This window comes from Chaetodon trifascialis, chromosome 4 (genome assembly GCF_039877785.1).
Source record: "Chaetodon trifascialis isolate fChaTrf1 chromosome 4, fChaTrf1.hap1, whole genome shotgun sequence".
NCBI classification, from domain to species: Eukaryota; Metazoa; Chordata; class Actinopteri; order Chaetodontiformes; family Chaetodontidae; genus Chaetodon; species Chaetodon trifascialis.
The window spans coordinates 3,586,346-3,606,530 of NC_092059.1; the positions used below are offsets into that span (position 1 = coordinate 3,586,346).

The following is a 20,185-nucleotide window of genomic DNA, read 5'->3' on the forward strand; positions in this document are numbered from 1 at the left end:
ACATCTGTCCGATGGCTATGTGACTGATTATTTTGGGCATTCCAGTTCAGGATGCCCCCAGGAGGCAAGACACCAACAAGGGCCTCTGTTTCCTTCAAGCATGGCCCCCCTCCCCGCTCTTGTTTTTCACTTGCTCTCCTATAGGGAATGGGGCCCTCTGTAGATCTTAACAGGCCGTTTACAAAAGATCATCTCACAGACCTCAGTCATAAACTTCTCAATTAACAACACAGTCCATCTTCTATCTATCAGTGGGAGGGTGGGAGTTCACGGTAAAGGCGCTCGGCGCACCACTAGGCCCGGTTTCCATGGAGTCATACCCGACGACTCACTGCGACTGAGGCACGCCATTATTCTCCCCGCTGCTAAAATGTGCTGCTTATTCTGACTCAGGCTATTGTGGAGCGCACAAGTGGCTCTCTGAGGAGCAGGGGATGGAGAAAGAAAGGGTGGGGTCAAGGTTCAAATGAAAGGCTCCCATTGGGACTCCCTTTCTGTTATCAAATTTGTTGAGACACAAAAAGAGCAACAGTCTCATTCCCAAGGACATCTTGAGGGAGAGAAAGGAGGTTATAGGACAGCGTTCTTTGTGTCAGGGCTTCAGTTCCTCCACAGCTCAGCGGCTGAACTCCGGTCTTCACTCTGCTCCTAAACTGATTGTTGCTCGCTCTGTCAGCAGCTGAATTGCTCCTTAAGCAGCCTTTTCTTCAGGAAGTCCACTCTCTGAAAAGCTCTACAGCTCTGGTGAGTCTCTTTATTTTATCTAGATTTTGAGAAAGCAATAGAGATGTATTTAACTATTGTTAGAGAAGTTCATTAAAACTCCTCAATTCCTATTGTTTTCATTGGATTTAAGTGGTACACATAGCTGCAGATGAAGTTCACTGCAGACCAGCAGTAAGTATTTATTCTGTAAATGTGTCACCTTTGTCATGTAAATCCAGCTCAGCATGATGGCAATCTGTCATCTGCTTTTTAAGATTGTCTCTAAATGCACTCGCATTTAATCCAATAACCAAATTTTACATTCACTTCATCCCACTTGGGTTGCGCTGTGACAAGTTTTAACAAAGGCTGATTGTACACATTACAGCTGTCACAGTTTTGTCACAACAAATCGTCACTGACTAATCTCTGAAAAGGACCGACGCCAGCGCGTTCCACTCCTCTGCCAGCACTCCTCACATGTGAACGCCTGCACTGATCTGCTCACCCAGATCATTGTGATGAAGGCATATTTCAGGATTGCCTCTCTTTGGGATTATCCCTCTGGGATCCGTATTTATGGAAGCTTTTCCATTGAGCTTTGCTGCAGCCGGTTTGTTATCCCTGCTGGGGCTTCAACCCTTTTCTTTGGGGGACTTGTCCTCCTGAATGCGCTGAGTCTGAGCCTTGGCTGAGAAATGCCCTTCGTTGTGGGTCTCACAGGTCCAGTCAGTGCAGGAGCCCAACACACAGTGAAAAGAGCCACGCTGCTGCATCTGGCTGGTTCCTAATGGGCCAGAAGTCTGGACAGTGAGCTGGTGAAACGGAGATTTAGCGATTTGGAGACAATCCCTTTCCCTTTTTGTTTAGGAGCCCTGCAGTGGTGCAGCATTATTTAATCACATTTCACTGTTTGGTGAGCCGTTTGCATTGTGTGTTTGGGAACCTCCCTTCAGCTACAGCAACATCTGTGGGATGACAAGTTCATCCCTGCTACCCATGTTGTGATGTTGTTCTTGGATGCTCCAAAAATTGTCCAAGTGGACGATGCAGAGAAGCCTTTTCTGAGATTAATCATTGCCGTTCACGCCCCACTGATGTTTGTGTAGATGTTAAAGCAGAAAAAGAGGAGATAAAAAAGCAAAATAGAGGGAGTGGACGGTTGGAGCTCGCCAGAGAGCCGGGAGGGACGGAGGAGTGGGCGGTCATTTTGAGGTGTGTCTGAATAGTTGTCTAAAATTGGAAAAAGCTAATCCTGTGAGGAATGTTGGAAATTATATCGTTCCATTTCATCCTCATCGTTTAAACTGTCACTGAGGAGAAGAGACTCAAACGCACACTGATCAGACATTTTCAGGCAGAAATATTATATTTAAAAAAGTCTTTTTACTCAGGTCTTATGTCTCACATATGTAGCTGTAATAACAGCTTAAATAGTTTGACATTTTGGGAAATACAAAATAATAAACAGGACTCCTGTGCCAGCAGCCTCTTAGCCTAGCCTAGCTTAGCTTAGCATAAAGACTGGAAACAGGGGGAAACAGCTAGCCTGGCTCTGGCCAAAGGTGATCAAACACAGCTACTGCCACATAAAACCACAACTTTTCATTTTTACACAGTTTTTGTAAAGATTAAACAAACAAGGCTTTTTAACTAGTTTATGTCAGAGGAGCTGCTGGGCAGATGTTTTTGTGTCCTGGCTAAGCTAACTGGCTGCTGCCACTAGCTTGATATTTAGCATACAAACATGAGAGTCAATCTCATGTAACTATCAGCAAGAGGGTGAAAAATTGTATTTCCAAAACGTCAAACATGATGTAAACACTAGAACTGCGTATATATAATTATTCTGCCTTGAATATTCCACTATAACGTTACATATGTAGTACCTGGCAGTATTATCGTGTGCAGTGATTCCCATGTTTACTTTGAATAGCTAAAGTTTTCTTAAATGGGCCTCAGGGTTTTCCATTCAGCCTAGATGAAAGGATTCTGCTGACCAATCAGACTTGGAGGCCAGAGACGCTGTAGAGGGAAGAAGAGTAGACTTCCTGAGTGTGTGGAGGAAGTCTCATACTTGTTGTGGTCAGAATGAAGTGATTACGCGCTCTGAGGGCATGTGCACATTAGCCGGGGACACTGACATCTATTGTTACCTTGTGAGACTGGCGCTGTGACAAACACCCCCCCCGCCTATTGTCACTGTGTGTGTGTGTGTGACAGAGAGACCCGGGGTTGGGCTGGCATGGCTTCCTGTTACTTTGGTAGTTTGCTGTCTGAATATTAACAGTGAATTATTCTAGACATCAAAGGGACTCGTGACTCAAATGCAGAGATGCGAGATGAGGCCTGATGTGTGACCAGCAAACATTCATACGTCGTTTTATTCAGCCAAAAATCAGCCGACAGACGAGAATGTTCTCAATTATTGCTTTTAGGAGAAGGATGTTAACAATTTTCTGTCTCCTTAGGGACCAAAATGGAGTCTGCTACGATGGAGCTGCCGTCCATGCTGTCCAATCAGACGTCAGAGAGCTGTCCAGCAGTGGACACCACAGCCGAGGACACGCTGTTCGGATGCTTCTACATCCTGGTTTTCTTTCTGGCGCTGAATGGGAACAGCCTGGCTCTCTGGATCTTCTCTCACCAGCGTGGCTCTTCCTCTCCTGCTAACATCTTCTTGATTCACCTGGCTGTGGCAGACTTATCGTACGTGATCATCCTCCCTCTGAGGGCCACCTACCACCTCACTGGAGGACACTGGCCTTTTGGCGAGGTGCCCTGCAGAGTGGCGGGCTTTTTGTTTTATGTCAACATGTATGCCAGCCTGTACTTCCTGGCCTGCGTGGCGGGGGATCGCTACCTGGCTGTGGTTCACGCTGTGAGGTCGCTGAAGGTCCGTCGTGCTCGCTACGCTCACATCATCAGCTTCTGTCTGTGGGCCCTGGTCACCGTCTCCATGGCGCCACTGCTCATCACCCACCAGACCGCAGAGGTGGACGGCGTGACAGTGTGCTCGCAGCTGTACAGAGAGAAGGCCTCGCGTAAGGCACTGATATCTCTAGCTGTGGCATTCACCCCGCCTTTCCTCGCCACCCTTTCCTGCTACCTGCTCATCATTCACAGCCTGCATCGGGGCTCCAGGTTGGAGCCGGCCCTCAAGCTGAAGGCCCTGCGCACCATCGGCCTGGTCATGCTCATCTATGTAGTCTGTTTCCTGCCGTATCACGTCAGCAGGGCCACCTTCATCCTGAGCTACAGCCATCCTGACGTCTCCTGCCAGACACGCAGAGGTCTCAGCCTGGCAAACCGCCTCACCTCCTCCCTCACCTGCCTGAACGGCGCTATGGACCCGCTGATCTACCTGTTTGGGGCGGAGAAGTTCCGCGGCACTCTGATGCGATTGTTTTGCAAAGACAGGGCCGGGGTGTCGGGAGCCACCAGCGGAGAGTTGAAGGGGACCCACGAGAGCTCTGTGAGTGCCAAGTCTGAGTTCTGAGGAGAAACTTGAACTAGACCTGGAGCTCTGTTAGAAAGTCATGCATTTCACAACATGCCACATTTTCACAGCGACTGAAGGCTTGGGCTCCGCAGTGTGGTTCATGTAGCCCCCGTATCCTGAATTTAAGACCCAGTTTCAGAGTCCACCCTTGGCCCCTCTTCACTGAACCTTCAGTGACTTTAACTGACCTCCCGTGTGAGTCCAGGTAAGGACTCCAAACACAATGTGAGGACTGAGACAGCACTCTCGTTGCCCGGTCAGTGCCATTCTGTGTCCAGTTAAGTGTGAGAATCATGATCCTCATGTAACGAAATGAATTGGAACACGTTTTTTCCCTGTTTAAAAGCAAAATGATGCTTTCTGATCACGATCGCGCCATCATAAGACGAAGAACTAATGCCTGGTAGGGAGCTTAAACCACCTCGAGCCTTATGCTATTCGAAGTGGGCCTAAATATTTTTGTCTATTGCTTCTACTTCTGCCATCAACAGCCCTCTTCTAAAAAATCATTTGTCCCAGACATGAGGCGGAAAATTGGACAACACACAAACTGAATATTATATTTGAACCATATTTGTTGTATTAGCAGCATGTTCACGCCAAATAATCCAATATATTCTGTACATAGTCAGCTTTTAATGTATATTTACTGTTACTGTTTTGTATCCTATGCCAAATTTGGTCTTTTTTTTATCCAAGGTGTTTGTAGCTATGCTAGTGGCATACATTGCTCTGAGGATGGCGGTGCCAAATCCAGAATTTGTGTCTAGTGCTATATAGCAAATGTTTGAATGCTAATGCACTGAAATAAGATGGTGGATAGGTGCTACGTGCTCAAAGGTGTCAGCCCATTCTTTGACTGCAATGATACGTTATCTTTAGCCACTCTAGCAGCAAAGCTCTAAGGATGATGCTACCGTCTGGACCGAAATATGTCTTGGTGCCGACATGTTGTTCCCGTCAGAAACCTGCAGAACCAATGACTTTCCCATCAGCCTCGGCTGTGCTTTATTTTTGGTGCTAATTGGCATATGTTACCATGCCAACACTTCAAGCTAAGATGGTGAACATCATAAACATACCTGCTACACATTAGCATGGTAGCATTTCTGTTGCAAGCACGTTAGCATGCTGCTGTTAGCGTTTAGCTCAAAGCACCACTGTGCTGACGTGGCTGTAGACTGTTTTTAATGTAAGATGTATTTTAAAATGCACTTAAAAACGTATTTTCTAGGAGTTTTTAAAGTTGCTGGAAGACACCAGCACCGTGTTTACTTTGCTTGTGCCAGACAAATCTTCATTGTACTTTTATTCATCGTTATCCAGCCCCCTTCTTCCCTCTGCTATGCATTAATTGTTTTGTACACTTTTCTATGATATTGCACGACAAACTATGAATCCTATTTTACTGCTCATCTAAACATCATCTGCAAAAGAAGTGATGTTTGAGACAGAAAGACGATTCACACAGATTAGTAAGATGTGAGTACTAAATGTTCTTTGTGACTTCAAGTTGTGCATAATAAACCTGTAATTGTACAAAGTCAGCAGAGAAAATGTAAAGTCTGAAAGAAAATCTCTGTTTAGATGTTCCAGCAGTTCACTCATATGTTAACAACTGACTCACATTTCATTCTTTATTTCTTTCTGAATCAATAAAACCACTTTTGAAATGCTGTTCCATAAAAAGTGCGTGTCAACTCAACATTTCAGCTGTCATCGCTGGAAAGCAAAAGTATGATTTCACGAGCTGATGTGTCTGACATACTGACACTGCACGTCTGAGGCTGTGACATGCTCTCTGCGAAAGTGGGAAACCTATTTCAAGTGCAGGACAGAAACCTCCGATGCGGCAGTCACTTGTCACTGTGTAGTTCTCTTTTTGTATCATGTGACCTATGTTGTGGTTTGCGAGCAGCTTATTTTCCTCCTCTTATTTTTGCAAGACTTCCTGTCCATCACATGAACATGGCAAGCCATTCTGAACTTGCATTTCCTGAATGTATATATTTTAGACAACACCTAGCTCGCCAGATTCATATTAGTTGATTTAACAGTCAGCAGTGAGACTTAATCGAGGTCTCCTGGCTGAATGTGAGGGCTGGTTTTATTCCAGATCAAAGGAAAGAGATGATTAAAGGATTGAAATAAGCATCTGGGAATCAAATGATAGTTTTCTCATACGTATTTATAAGTGAATTACTTCACTATAACAAGTAAAAATCATCATATTAGCTTTTTTTGTTACTTCCCCTTTTCACTTCTTCAGGTTTTTAGAAATGGCTTCACTATTTTCTAGACAATTCACATTAAAAAGCAGGTGTACAGAATCTTAAGAGGGAATGCTGGTTAATCATTGAAGGAATGCGATAAAGATTTCTACTCAGCAAGTGAAAGTCTGTATTTCCATTTACAGCTCTGGATCGGTCATATAACAGGCAGAGCGGAGGCAGCAGGGCCCTCCTCTCTTAACTTCTCAAATGAGGAAGTTCAGAGTCGAGGTACTAGCAGCTTCCTTTTACAGCTTTCGCAGGCAGGGGATGAACAAGTGAAAGAAAGGACTTAAAAGTACGCACCATGAACAGATGAAAATAGCCAGAAAGAAAAACTGAGTCGAGTTTGGTTTGCTGGAATATAGTTTGAGCGCAGATGCAAAACTCTTGAGCTCAGACTCTTGGGTGTGAAACAGGATGCCGGCTTATCAGCCTTGGTGCCATGGCAATATAACTCGATCCAAAGCTGAGGATCTACTTTCCAAAGCAGCCAGAGATGGAAGCTTCCTTATCCGGGACAGTGAGTCCATACAGGGAGCGTATGCCCTCTGTGTTTTGTAAGTAGACATTACTCATTTCTAACTATCACACTGACAGTTTATTTTGCTGCACCTTCATGCACTGTGCAATGATTCTTGTTCCTTAATAACAAGCAATATGAGCTGTGTGGGGTCCTAATTAATGCAGGCAAACTGACATTACACCAATTATTTTTGGCATTGGGTCAAAGAAAATTCTACACATCATTTGGGCATTCTTGATTTAGCAATTGTTAAAATTTCCCCTTCTGTGTTACAATACATCATATCACATTTTTTTTTTGCACATTGCAACGCAAGAGTAGTTCCCCTTTATTTGCATACTGTGCTACCACAAAGCAACGCTCTTTGCCTTCTGCAACCCATATCGCCTTTCATGGGGGCACCTTCATTTAAAATGCTGCACAACCTGTTCTCATTGCACGCTCCGCACACTGAATCCACCAGCCAGCGTGTGTCTTTACCCTCCATACAAGTTGTGGTCCAGTGACAGACATTTGTATTTATTTTAACCACAGATACCAGAACTGTGTGTACACATACAGAATCCTGCCAAATGAGGATAAGAAGCTCTCTGTCCAGGTGGGTTAACAGTCTGACACACGCCACCATTATTTAATGAATAAAACAAAATGCTGGTACACAGCTAATTTTAGCTGTAACCCAATTTACATAATCCCCAGAATCTCACTAACTAAAGGTTATGGTATCACATCATTTTCAGCTGCACTTTGTGTTTAGCGCTAATTAGCAAATGTTAGCATGCTTAGACTTTAAATCAAAATAAGGAACATTATAGCTTTTGACCATCAGCATGTTATCACTGTCTTTGTGAGGATGTCAGCTGCTAACATTTACATTTACTGTCAGAATTCCTACCTACCAGAGCCGTTAACTTGGCTTTAGCCTGTCAGTGTTGTGTAGTGTCACATCTTCATCAAAACAGACTTTACAACTTTTAAAACAAATTTACATTGAACTCTTGTGTTTGCGCTATTATCTTATCTTCTAAGAATGACTACTCAGTAAATACCACTGGCTGACAAAGCTGCTGCTGACAGTGCTGAATGTGTAAAACTTCCTTCAGTTACTGTATGAGGGTGCAAAAACAATTCTGCCATGCACACATTCAACCCACTTTCAAATGTCACAAATGCCTCTGTTGGCTGTGGTTCTCTGTGGTTCTCTCTGCTGACAGTTATAGTTTTACAAGATACTGATTCTGTGTGTGTATGTGTGTGGGGTGTGTGTGGGGTGTGTGTGTGTGTGTGTGTGGGGGGGGGGGTATAGTGACTTTACAGATAAATGTTTACTCATGTTTTGCAATCAGTCTAGACAGAAGGTCCAGTGAAGCTCTTGCAAAGTGCCACTACAGTCATGCTTTACAAGTGATATGTTTTTACCCTATACATAATTCTGCTGCAAAAAATAAAAAAGGAATTCTATTCACCCAGAGGAAGTGAGAGTAGCTTGCATCTGTTGTTAGAGTTATTGTATGTAGATATGACAGTATCATCAGCATAGAATTAAAGTTTGAGGAAACGTCATGTGGGAAAGTGCATTTACCACGAAAAAGGGTCTGCATTCTTCATGACCACATTTTTGATAAATGACTTCTGTTTTGTAATATGGACAGGCATGAAAGCATTTTATATGCAATAGCTGCACAGACATGTGGACTAAAGTGGCAAATATGCTTGAACCAGTTCTTGATTCAGGCTTGTAGTCCCTGCTGTGGATTACCAGTGTGTTAGATTTCTGTCCAACTAGAGTAATAATAAATCATCACTTTCACTTTCTGGTGAATGTGAGTGCTCATGGTGGACATACTGTTCACATCAGACAAAATAAGGCTATTTCCTGCTCAGTCAAGCTGCAAGTGTACAAATGTCTCAGGTGCAGCTGTCTCAGGTGTAGCTGTGTCATGCGTAGTTGTGTCATGTGCAGCTTTGTCAGGTGCAGCTTTGTCAGGTGCAACTGTCTCACGTAGAGCTGTGTCAGTTGGAGTATGTGATCTAGTTTATAGAAAGCTGCACGTAGAAACAAGTAAAATTATTGTGTGTTTGAAATCAGATAAAAAGAGTGATCAATACGTCAACGAGAGCAAACAGAATAAGGGGACTACCGTGTCAAAAATTGCTTAACTCGTTTGTGTAAACACTGTCTATGGAACAAGGATTTCATATCAGAGACGGGCAGGTGCAGCAGGTGTATTTTCAGTACTTGTAGCTACTGACATAAACGCAGCTCGAGTCTGCTGGGAGAAGCCACATACGGTGCAAATAGATATATCTGACATCACATGGGAAGTAAAACTTAAAGATTGTGTCGCTTGATTTAGTAAGAGAAGAAAATCAAAAGTCTTCCAGAACATAACCGCATGACATCTCAGTTCTGCTGTGGTCTGAGAGGAATTGCTGCATGTGTCTGCTGTGATCTGCTCTTCAGGCATCAGAGGGAGTTCCTATCAGGTTCTTCTCTATGCTGCCTGAGCTGGTGGAGGCATATTACAGTCCCAACATGGGTCTGGTCACGCATCTGCAGTACCCCGTCCAAAGAGAGGAGGAGGTGGACGAGGAACCAGGTCAAACAACTTCACTTGGTCTGATTCATGGCTGTTATGTCAAATGCCTGTCAAAGATTTAAAAACTCCTAAACATCCCGTGCGTCTTCGTCCTGCAGAATCCAACAATCTTCCACCGCAGCTTCCACCCAGGAACTTTGCAGCCAACGATGTGAAAGACAGTGAACCCAAACCTTCAGAACAGGCCTGCAAGCCCCTGTCAGACACGTGCCTGATGAGGCTGCAGCACATGGACTTGTCCACGTATGATCACATTTGCAGAATTTGCATTGATGCAGCACAGCAAGTTATTACTCAGCAGATAATCCGTCGAGCGATTCTTCAGATTATACATGGCAGTGCGCAGTGTGTACAATAATATATTACTAATAACTTCAATCATATAGTGCCTTTCAAAACTAAGTTACAAAGTGCTTTACAACAAAGCAAATGATAAAAATCAGTGAGATCAGAAAAGATGAGATAGAAGACAAGAAAAAATAATTCAAATAGTCACAATATCATACTGTCAGTTTAGAAAAAGTCATAAGATTAAGGTTAAGCCCTGTTTCCACAGAGCCAGTGTTACCTGGGGACCTCATGTCATTTGTAATAATGAGTTGAGGGATCATATTAGTCCAGCACAGATTTCCATCCTTTTTTAAAGACCTGTTTTCTGTTGTCAGACAAATGAACAATCAGTCAGATCTGTCAACAGCTGTACTGTGAGAAAGGTCCCTTTCATTTAAAAAGAGTGATAACAGAAAAGATTAGGAGCATCAAATGGTTCTCAATTCAATTCTGTTACTTGATCTATATGAGCTGCAAATGTGTATTTATGGTTGTAACGCATGCAGGAAAAGGACTAAACTCTAAATTATACTATTATAGTCTGTTCTTAGTTCATAGTCTTGTTGGCAGATCACAGATATAGGCAGGACTCTGACCAAACAAACAGTAAAAGTCTTAAAATCAGTTCTACAACTCACAAACAACCAGTGAAGGATTGGTGTGATGTGGTCCTTCCTCTGAGAGTTAAAAGCCTGGTGGCAGTGGTTTGTAAAAGCTGTGTTCTTTGAAGGCTTCACGTGCTGATAGCTGAATAAAAAGAGCTGCAGTAATCAAGTCAGCATGAATGAGCTTTCCTAAATCTGCAGAAGAAAGGAATGACCTGATCTGTCTTAAAAGACAACTCAAAATTAAAACCTTCATATCAACATTATTAGTTAACCTGTCCAGACTAGATGAGACGTCGCTGATGCTGCTGGTGCTGGGGTCACAGTGGGTAATTATGATTTAATCCGATTTGGAGTCACTGATCCCTTTGGCAATTCAGGACATGATACAGGAAACATGTCCCTTTGAAACTGGTACCAGCCTTCAAAGGGACATACAGTTCGCCCGCATAGCACTGAAAATCAACATTGTGTCTCCACATGATTTGCACAAATCATTATGAGCAGTGATTTGTCACATTGAGGTGCTTGGCTGTAGCTAACTACCGTGTGGATGAGACGATAAGGTGCAGTATTTAAAGTGCTCCTGTGTTACATGTTTCCAGAATTCCAGAGGAGCATCAGATGGCGATCCAAGAATACTTCAGGACCTCAATCTGCCTGGATGCTGAACAGGTACAGAACGGTTCCCCTAACCTCCCCGGGCTAAAGAAGCTAACGATGACAATCTGCAAGAATCTAAACAGGTATAGTCACCAGACAGCACCATACGTTATACTACAGTGAAAGCGCTGATTTAACCTCTGACCTTTTTTGTGACACAGTGAAATTTCCCGCATCCTGCCAGCTCTGGATGTCTTCCACAGAGCACTGGACCAACAGCTGTCCCCGGGGATTGGACAGTTTCCAAAACAAGTGAGTGACACTCTTGATCCTTTGTAGCGTTAGTACCACACACAATAAAAGCCTTTATCATCATGCATTACCTCCTTGATTTTCAGATGTCTGCTGATTCATGTCAATCAGTATCCTTTAGGCTTGAGCAGCTGACAAAGCTGCTCTACTCAATAGAAGATAAGGTAAAGTACCGCGGCTCAATTTACCGACTGACTGTTCATGGTTCATGATCTTGGTTATTGATCTCAGTCACAGATTACAAAGCACTTCTCTTTATTTTTACAGGCTAAAATTTGCATGTTTGAGTCTGGTGGGTATGACGGCACTCCCAGGAACTCTGCCATACCACTTTTTACATTTGAGGTACTGCAATACGGGAAAATGAAATAATATAAAACGTCTGAAGGTTTGTGGCTTATCTGACCGGTTTCCCCTTTCACTCACAGGTCAAGCAAGAATTACTGGGTATTTCCACCAAGACATTCCTGAAAGTGGATGTTGAAAGTGGGAAGCTCTACTTCAAGAAGTCAAAAGATGGGCCTGAAGACAAATATTTTGTACACAACAAAAGTAAGACCCAACATCACTCTGTAGCCTCATTCCTTTGTATTTTTAGCCATGCTAGCAATGTGACTCTTATGATGGTCAGTCTGTCAGTTGATCTGTCCATCGCTTTTGGCAGACTGAAATATCTTAACAACTATTGGATGGATTGTGGATTGCTATGAAATTTGATTCATGGTTATTCATGAGCTCAAGAGGTTGAGTCAGACTGACTTAGTGATTCCCAGACTTTTCCTCTAGTACACCATGAGGTTGACATTTTGGGGTTTTAGTTAAATGATTTGACAACTGTTGGATGGATTGCCATAGAATCTGGCACAGATATTCATGTCTCTGAGTTTTAATTACTTTAGTGTGTTTAGTGCTAATCAGCAAAGTTTACCCTGCTCTGCATTTTCATTGTCACTGTACACGTTAGCATACTGACGTTAACGCTTCACAGAGCCGTTAGCATGGCTGCAAACTCTTGTTGTTGTTTAACGAACTGCTGTAGACCATCAACATTGCAGCAACATTTTAATGAGAGCACTTTGATTATTTCTCAGTCCTGCAGTTGGTGAAATCCCAGAAAATGCACGTCAAACTGGTCATCGTGGTGGAAACAGAGAAAGAGAAGATTTTGCGTAAAGAGTTTGTGTTTGATAACACAAAGGTAACAAAGCATCTGACAACTGACACCTGATTTAGCTTAAGACCCCTGAAAACTCTGTAACATAAACAACATGAAACACTCATTGATCAGATTTGCAGTCTGCAACATTAAGTCAAGTCAGATTTTGTTCATATATCCCTATATCACATTGCATTGAGGGACTTTATGATCTGTACAGCAGATGAGACCTTCTGTTCTCTGACTCCCCCAAAAACTCTGTGTACCATTTAAAACCATTACCATGGGTTTCATTATCATCAAATCCACAACTGTCACCACATTTTGATTTAAATTCAGATGAAACCTGGCTGAAAACAGTGTGTTCGGGTAGCAGCCCATTGCTTACAAAGAGAAGCTGACTGAGAAAATATTTTTTCAGGGGTCACGTGTAATTCATGGGGCACAATGTTTAAATGCATTTGTTATCAGAAATGTGTTCTCTTTTGTGTCTTATCAGAAAAGGGAGGGGTTTTGCCAACTACTTCAACAGATGAAGAACAAACACTCTCAAAAGCCTGAACCAGACATGATCACAGTGTTCCTTGGCACCTGGAACATGGGTAGCAATGCTAACTTCCTACACGTTTGAATGAATTTGAATTCATGATTGAACATGTGGCGACACAGTAACACATGTCTCCGTAAACCCGCAGGAAACGCTGGTCCTCCCCACAACATCAGCTCCTGGTTTAAGTGTAAAGGCCAAGGGAAGACACGGGATGACACAGCGGATCACATCCCACATGATTTTTACGTCATCGGGACTCAGGAGGATCCTTTGGGTGAGAGGGAATGGGCGGACACAGTGAAAGAAGTCCTGAGGAACATCACAAACATCAGCTTTAAACAAGTGAGTGACTGCGACAGAGTATCGAGGTTACACCTGAACGCAGATGCAGAGCAGAGACGCATCATTTCATCTTCCAACATCCAGGTGGCGATCCACACTCTGTGGAACATTCGGATTGTGGTCCTGGTCAAGCCTGAGCATGAAAACAGGATCTCCCACGTTTTCTCAGACAGCGTGAAGACAGGGATCGCCAACACTCTGGGTAAGCAGTTCCACTTCCCCACAAGCCTTTTACTGATCTGCAATGAAAGTTCCTTCAACAAGGACCTGTCAGTGCTCACTGGGATGTTAATTTTGTAATAATGATAACATTTTTGTAGGAAACAAGGGAGCAGTGGGTGTGTCCTTCATGTTCAACGGTACATCTTTTGGTTTCGTCAACAGTCACCTGACTTCTGGAAGTGAGAAGAAGCTCCGGTGAGAAACAGAAAACCAAGCTTAATTTCATTACTAAGATTAACTATGGATATAAACAATGGTGCATTTTTCAGCTGGTGATCCACTTCTCAACATCTCATTTTTGTTCCCATCACTTTTAAGGTGTCTGTTTGATTAACTCTAAATCTGTAAACACCGTCCTCTGGCTGTCCAGCTGTTGATGGTGATCCACTCATCTGGGCCCCTATTATTTGTTAGTTTACACCAGAAGGTACAGGAGGGATTGTCTGTAGATACTACCACCCAGAAACTGACAGATTGTTAGTAAAAGGTTAACCAAAATATTACTGAGTACATCAATAAATAATATTTTAGTTGAATAATTAAAATGGATTGGGACTTGAACTTGAACTCATAAAGCACTGAGTCCCTTTTCCCCACATATGCACTTTTTTTTTGTCCCTGATGAAGACGAGAAGAGACATAAAGATGAAGATAATGTTACGAAGATGAAAGCATGGTGTCTGTGAACTGTCAAGTAGCATAAATGAGCTAACTTTGTTAGCATTAGTTGGCTTTGTTTGCTTTAGCTGACTTTGTTAGCATTAGCTTGCTGGTTTTTACTGCTGTTACAAGAGTTTTTACCGCGATGCTACAGCAGTATGCAGTGCAGTATGTGGATGATCGACTTTATGCACAGTAGTTTTATGAGAAAAGTTAGCATCAGCTAGCTAGCTAACTGAAAAGGCTGACCTGCTTTTTATGTAAGCAACCTAGCAGTTAGCTAGCAGTTAGCCCCAGAGACCGTTAGGACTTTTGCTTCAACTGAAGGTTTGATTTGAGGTTAAAGGAGAAGTATGAAGCTTTATAGTCTTGGTTATTTTTCCACAATAATTGCATTATTTAAGCAACAATATCATTTGTTGATGTATTTATTCATGTTTTTGACTTTTAGTCCATTGTCAGTTTTGGGCCACCATACTTTCACCTCCTCTGCATGTTTTGGAGGGAATCATTTGATCAATATTTGAAATTACAGTTAATCTGCTAAAAAAATAAAAATAAAGATCAGTCAAAGATAAGGCAGCGTGAGCTCTATATGGTAAATGTGCAAATATAGTGAAACTGAATTGGATTTTAAGTGGCACTAGTACAGTCATGCAATCTGCATAGAATTTTACAACTGCTATTTAAGAGAGTCCAACTAATTTCATCATTAAGCATTATTTGCTAGGTTGATATATATGTATGGAAATGCAGGAAAAAGAGTTCACATTTTATTTTGGTTTTTATTTATATGGCCTAGTTTTGGTGAAGAACCTCTGACTTCATTAGGTCCCCACCAGTTATGAAGCCACACTCAGATGCAGAGATATAAAATATGAGGATAACAAGTCCATGTGTTACAAAACAAGATTAATACAGAAATACATAGAAATATATGTATTGTGTTGCAAAAAACAGAAATAAAAGTACAGACATTTTATATTAAATACACAAAAATATGTTACCTAATTCCTAATTTTGCTGTAATTGCAGACGTAATCAAAACTACACCAACATCCTGCGATTTCTGAACCTTGGAGATAAGAAGCTCAATCCGTTTGACATCACACATCAGTTCACTCACCTCTTCTGGCTCGGCGATTTGAACTACCGTGTCGAATTCCAATCGACAGTAAGTGTGCAAAGAATGCAGCTTTCTGTACAGAAATCACACAAAAACAAATGTAATATGACGTAGCACTGTGACGCCACGTTAGCGGAGTTTCTCCCGTTATAAATCTTTCTATGAACGGCATGCAGATTCACAAATATTTGATCTTTTTATATACATTTAGGGATTTTTGTCTTGTCAGTGCTGCAGTTCATCGAACGGTGCATGAAAGAGCATGCAGGTTTCAGGTGTCTGAGCTCTCAGCTGCTGACACTGCGCTGTTTCCCTTCACAGGAAGCTGAGTACATTGTCACAAAGATCAAACAGCAGCAGTACCAGGAGCTCCTCAGTAAAGACCAGCTCAGCATGGAGAGGAATGATGGAAAGGTCTTCTTGCATTTCGGTGAGCCTTGAGCACATGCGTAGAGATCACTGCAGACATACAGCAGAGTGTGTGTCTGAGTGTAACTTAGCTTCTGCTGTTCTGTTCACCATCTGATGCATTCTTTTCTTGTCAGTAGATGTCAAAAATATAAAATGTCTTTTTAATTTTATTTGGATTGTAGATGAAGAGGAAATCACATTTGCACCCACATATCGCTTTGAAAGAGACACTCGAGAGAAGTATGCCTACACAAAGGCTAAAGCCACGGGGGTAAGCTTATGTTTAGTGAGATGTCTTTTCCCTGTTTGGCTCCTGTCAGTCATAATAATGCAGAAAGCCTTAAAAGCAGCTACAGCATTGAACGTAAATCTCAAGTGACACAGAACATGTTTTTTGCTTTGAGGCATCTGGGTCAAAAAGTCCATCTGCAGATATGTTGTGGCTCATAGAAAATTTATGATATAACTCATCTCCTGGCACAAGGATCAATTTAGCAAATTTCCCTTAAAGGCATATTCATCCTCATGGATTAGATCTGTTGAACTGATCTATAGCAGCATGGATGTTTGATGGTGCTTTTATCAGACCTCTGACACATGCTAACCTCACAGCTGCTTTTCAATGCTCAAACTGCTGTAAAGCCCTGCCTGTAAAAACTGTTATATTCACTATTTATGTAACTATTAATTTAACTCTACAGACAAAATATAATTTGCCGTCATGGTGTGATCGTGTCCTGCGGAAGTCATACCCTCTGGTTCATGTTGTCTGCCAAGCATATGGTGAGTAATCCCCCTGGAACATGAGGAGTTCTGATGAAGGGTTCTAGAGAGGACTGTGTAATTTGACATGAAGGAAACTAGAGATCTGTGATATTTTAGACAATGTTAGCTTTTTGCAGATATATTGGGTTTGCAGGTCCAGGGCTCAGGCAGGCGTAGTGAATAGAGCTTTCTGAGGCAGGATGTAAAAATAACCCTGAAGATGTATTTGAATTTTCTACTTGGGCTGGAGACTTTTTAACAGGAAGTGGAAGCTTGGGATGTGGAGTCAACATATCTCAGCCTCTGCTGTGCTTGTTGACCATGCTTTGTTTAATTGTCTCTTGGGAGTCACCAAACGTAATGAAAGTAATGCAATAATACATTTTATGAGACACTCATTGAGCCAAACCTCTCCACCTTGCAGGATGTACTAATGACATCATGACAAGCGACCACTCACCTGTATTCGCCTCATTTGAAGTTGGAGTAGCCTCACAGTTTGTCTCCAAGCAAGGTACGACCCCCATCCACGGCCCAGCAGAGGCGCCTTTACGTTATCCAACTTACAGTCTGACGTGGTGTTTCTTTTTTCAGATCCAAACAGTGCACCTCAAGGCGGGATACAGATCATGAACTGTGTGGCCACCTTGATGACAAAATCGAAGACTAAGTTCTTCATCGAATACCATTCCAGCTGCTTGGAGAGTAAGTCCCGTCTGTGTGATGGACCGTATCACATTGGATTCTATTGGATCTGCTTTAAAATGGGCTGAGATGATCAAAACAAATACTTCTCTGAATGTCTGCAGAAACAGTCAAGACTTCAGAGGGCGAGAAAATGGAGCACTCCGTTGGGTCAATAAAAGTTTGGTTTGGCAACCAAGTTGAGGTAAGATAAGGTCGGAGCTTTCAGAGTGGACTTGTTGTGGAGAACAATCCTCATGTGTTGTGCTTTCTATCTCTTCAAGCTCACCCCGATCATCTCTGACCCTGAATACCTTCTGGACCAGCACATCCTCATCTGCGTGAAGTCGACAGACAGCGACGAGTCGTACGGTAATGAGCTCGCATTCAGTTCCTCGTGCAGATGCATTGACCTGAGCAGAACTTACAGTTTTCCGACGTCTTATTCCCACAGGGGAGGGTTGTATTGCGCTGCGAGCCGCCCAGTTCTGCTACACAGAGTTTCAGATTACACTGACTCACCATGGAGAGCAGACGGGCACGCTGACGGGTGGCATCCAGCTGCACACCTCTGAGGGCAAACCCACGGAGAAGTTATACGGTATACAGTCTGGAAAGCAGCTTCCTTATTAAATGCTCTCTTGTCCAGTTCATGTGCACTAACTCATGTTTGCCTCTGCTTTCAGATTTCATCAAAATTGAAAAGGATGACACCGTCACCTCAAAAGGGAAAGGCAACGACCTAAACAAGTAAGATATATTCTCACCTGGGTACTTCAAGGCATCTCAAACGTGACTTCTCGGTGTTATATTGTCTGTCTTCTGATTGACAGGTCTTCCATCACCCAAACACATGATATTTCTAACCCCAGTTACATGGGAGTGTCCTTCCAAAGGGACAATGTGATCGATAAAGGCTGGAGTTACAGCATGCCAAAAAAGAACCTTCCGAATGCTGTGCAAGGGAGCAAAGAATCCAAGAAGTGTGGTTATGATGTGGGTACACGTGGTCCTGCGTAAGTGTCTGTTTCTGCTGCAGCATGTTTCTCTGAAACTCATCGTTCAATCTCAGGATCAAAACCTCTAAAAATAACCGAACAATAACAGTTCTTGAGAAACTGAAACAGAAACTTTACTGACTGATCTCTTGTTTCCTAGGGGTGAGGGTGACCAGGGAGAGATGTTTGACAATCCGTTATATGGTTCAATGGGAAAATCACATGCTCGGCCCAAAGACCAAGACTATCAGCAGAGGGACCACCTCACACCTCCAGATCCCACCTTTACAGCCTCCAGAGCAGCAGACGGAGACCCTGATCGCCCCCCGGTTCCAACCCCACGCAACCGGTCCTTCACCTGCTCTGAGACCAAACCTCAGCCGCCAGCACCCGTCCCCTCAGTGCTCAAGAAACCAGTGGTGCCCTCACGCTCCGAAGGAGGGATGGCACACAACCGCCCCCCTTTACCCTCCAAGTGCCGGCCAGGCATACCTGAGCCCCAGACCTCAAAACCCAGAGACAACTCTGAACTCCCCATCAAACACAGACCGCCAGCAAGACCTGGTCAGCCACAGCCAAGACCGTAAGGAAGACCCTGTTTCTCTTATGGATAGATTCATTAGAATTTAATGATGATTGAGTATGATGATGCAAACTCTGTTTGTCCTTAGTGCACCCTGAAGTTCCCAAGATGGGCCGTTTGGTGAAGTGAGACCAGGCTGGTTGACTCTGACTGTACAGCTCTCTGCTGCTCTGCATTTTTGGAAACACACAGAGATAGGGCTTCAGCCAGTCACTGCCTGCCACGTCCATTACGTTAGATGAGAAGACCGATAGCACTCTCATGTCTGTCCGCTAAATATGGCGCTACAGCCAGTGATGTTAGCTTAGCATTAAGACTGGAAAAAGAAGACACAGCTGGCCTAGCTCTGTCCAAAGGAAACAAAAATCCAGCACCCAGCACCTGTAAAGCTCATGACTCACCATATTTAACACCTTCAGCCAGAGCCAGGCTAACTGTGTCTGTGTTTAGTCTTAATGCTAAGCTAGGCTAACTGTTTCCTGGCTTCATATTTCATCCAAGTCTCAGCAAGAAAGCAAAAAAAGCATATTTTCCAAAAAATAAAAGTTTTCCTTTAAAGTGATATAAACAGTAGAGACAGATAGTCAGACTTCATTTCCGCTAAGCTCGCATTAAAAACGTAGGTTTGGATTTCAACTCTGCTAATCAATCATTCTGTTACATTTCATGTAGAGTTTTACACTATACAGTAGCTAATGAATGTTTACCACACAGTATTATCTTGCACAGAAACTGGTGTGTTTGCCTTGAACATGTACAATAAATGCTCACATAAATTCAAATATCAGCTTCGTTTGACTTTGTCGTTTTAGATTGCCTGTGAAACTGTAAATAAATACCGCTTCAAGTCTGCAGTAGAGACCAATCTTATCCAGGCCATTCGTCGCCATTCATTCAACATTTAGTCATTTGCTTCCATCTGCTGTTAGCTAAAAGAACTGCATGTAGAGTGAAAATCATGTTTTCAGTGCTAGTGAACATACTTCAGTCATAGACGACATTCTGTGTAATGATATTGGGAAAAAACAAAAACAAAAAACAAACAAACTCCTACATATAATTTTGTTGGATCAGATGTAAGAGAAGCTTAGCGGCACTTTGTTTCTACGTGACATTTCTTGGATTTACACATTTTTTCGCTTTAGCTCGACTGAAATTATCATCATGTTGTCTTCTCCTTGTTGTTGGTAGTCCAGACAGAACAAAGGACAATCCTAGGAAAAAGAAAACGACAA

The 20,185-nt window shown here is 42.8% G+C and overlaps 2 protein-coding genes across 2 annotated transcripts; both read left to right on the forward strand.

Annotated features, from left to right (window-relative positions):
- Positions 1-536: 536 nt before the first annotated feature.
- Positions 537-5,891, forward strand: gpr17 (G protein-coupled receptor 17). Its single transcript, XM_070961310.1, has 2 exons — positions 537-744; positions 3,177-5,891. The coding sequence occupies exon 2, from the start codon at positions 3,185-3,187 to the stop codon at positions 4,202-4,204; it is 1,020 nt and encodes a 339-aa protein (XP_070817411.1). The 5' UTR covers positions 537-744; positions 3,177-3,184; the 3' UTR covers positions 4,205-5,891.
- An 877-nt stretch (positions 5,892-6,768) lies between these two features.
- Positions 6,769-19,732, forward strand: inpp5d (inositol polyphosphate-5-phosphatase D). Its single transcript, XM_070961635.1, has 27 exons — positions 6,769-7,037; positions 7,538-7,601; positions 9,468-9,603; positions 9,702-9,846; positions 11,144-11,284; positions 11,363-11,453; positions 11,540-11,617; positions 11,721-11,798; positions 11,882-12,005; positions 12,545-12,651; positions 13,109-13,211; positions 13,305-13,501; positions 13,586-13,703; positions 13,822-13,918; positions 15,419-15,557; positions 15,831-15,939; positions 16,103-16,191; positions 16,622-16,703; positions 17,110-17,199; positions 17,280-17,390; positions 17,495-17,574; positions 17,654-17,741; positions 17,824-17,970; positions 18,056-18,119; positions 18,203-18,385; positions 18,528-18,950; positions 19,039-19,732. Exons 1-27 carry the CDS (start codon positions 6,898-6,900, stop codon positions 19,046-19,048), a joined length of 3,234 nt encoding a protein of 1,077 aa, XP_070817736.1. The 5' UTR covers positions 6,769-6,897; the 3' UTR covers positions 19,049-19,732.
- Positions 19,733-20,185: the final 453 nt, after the last annotated feature.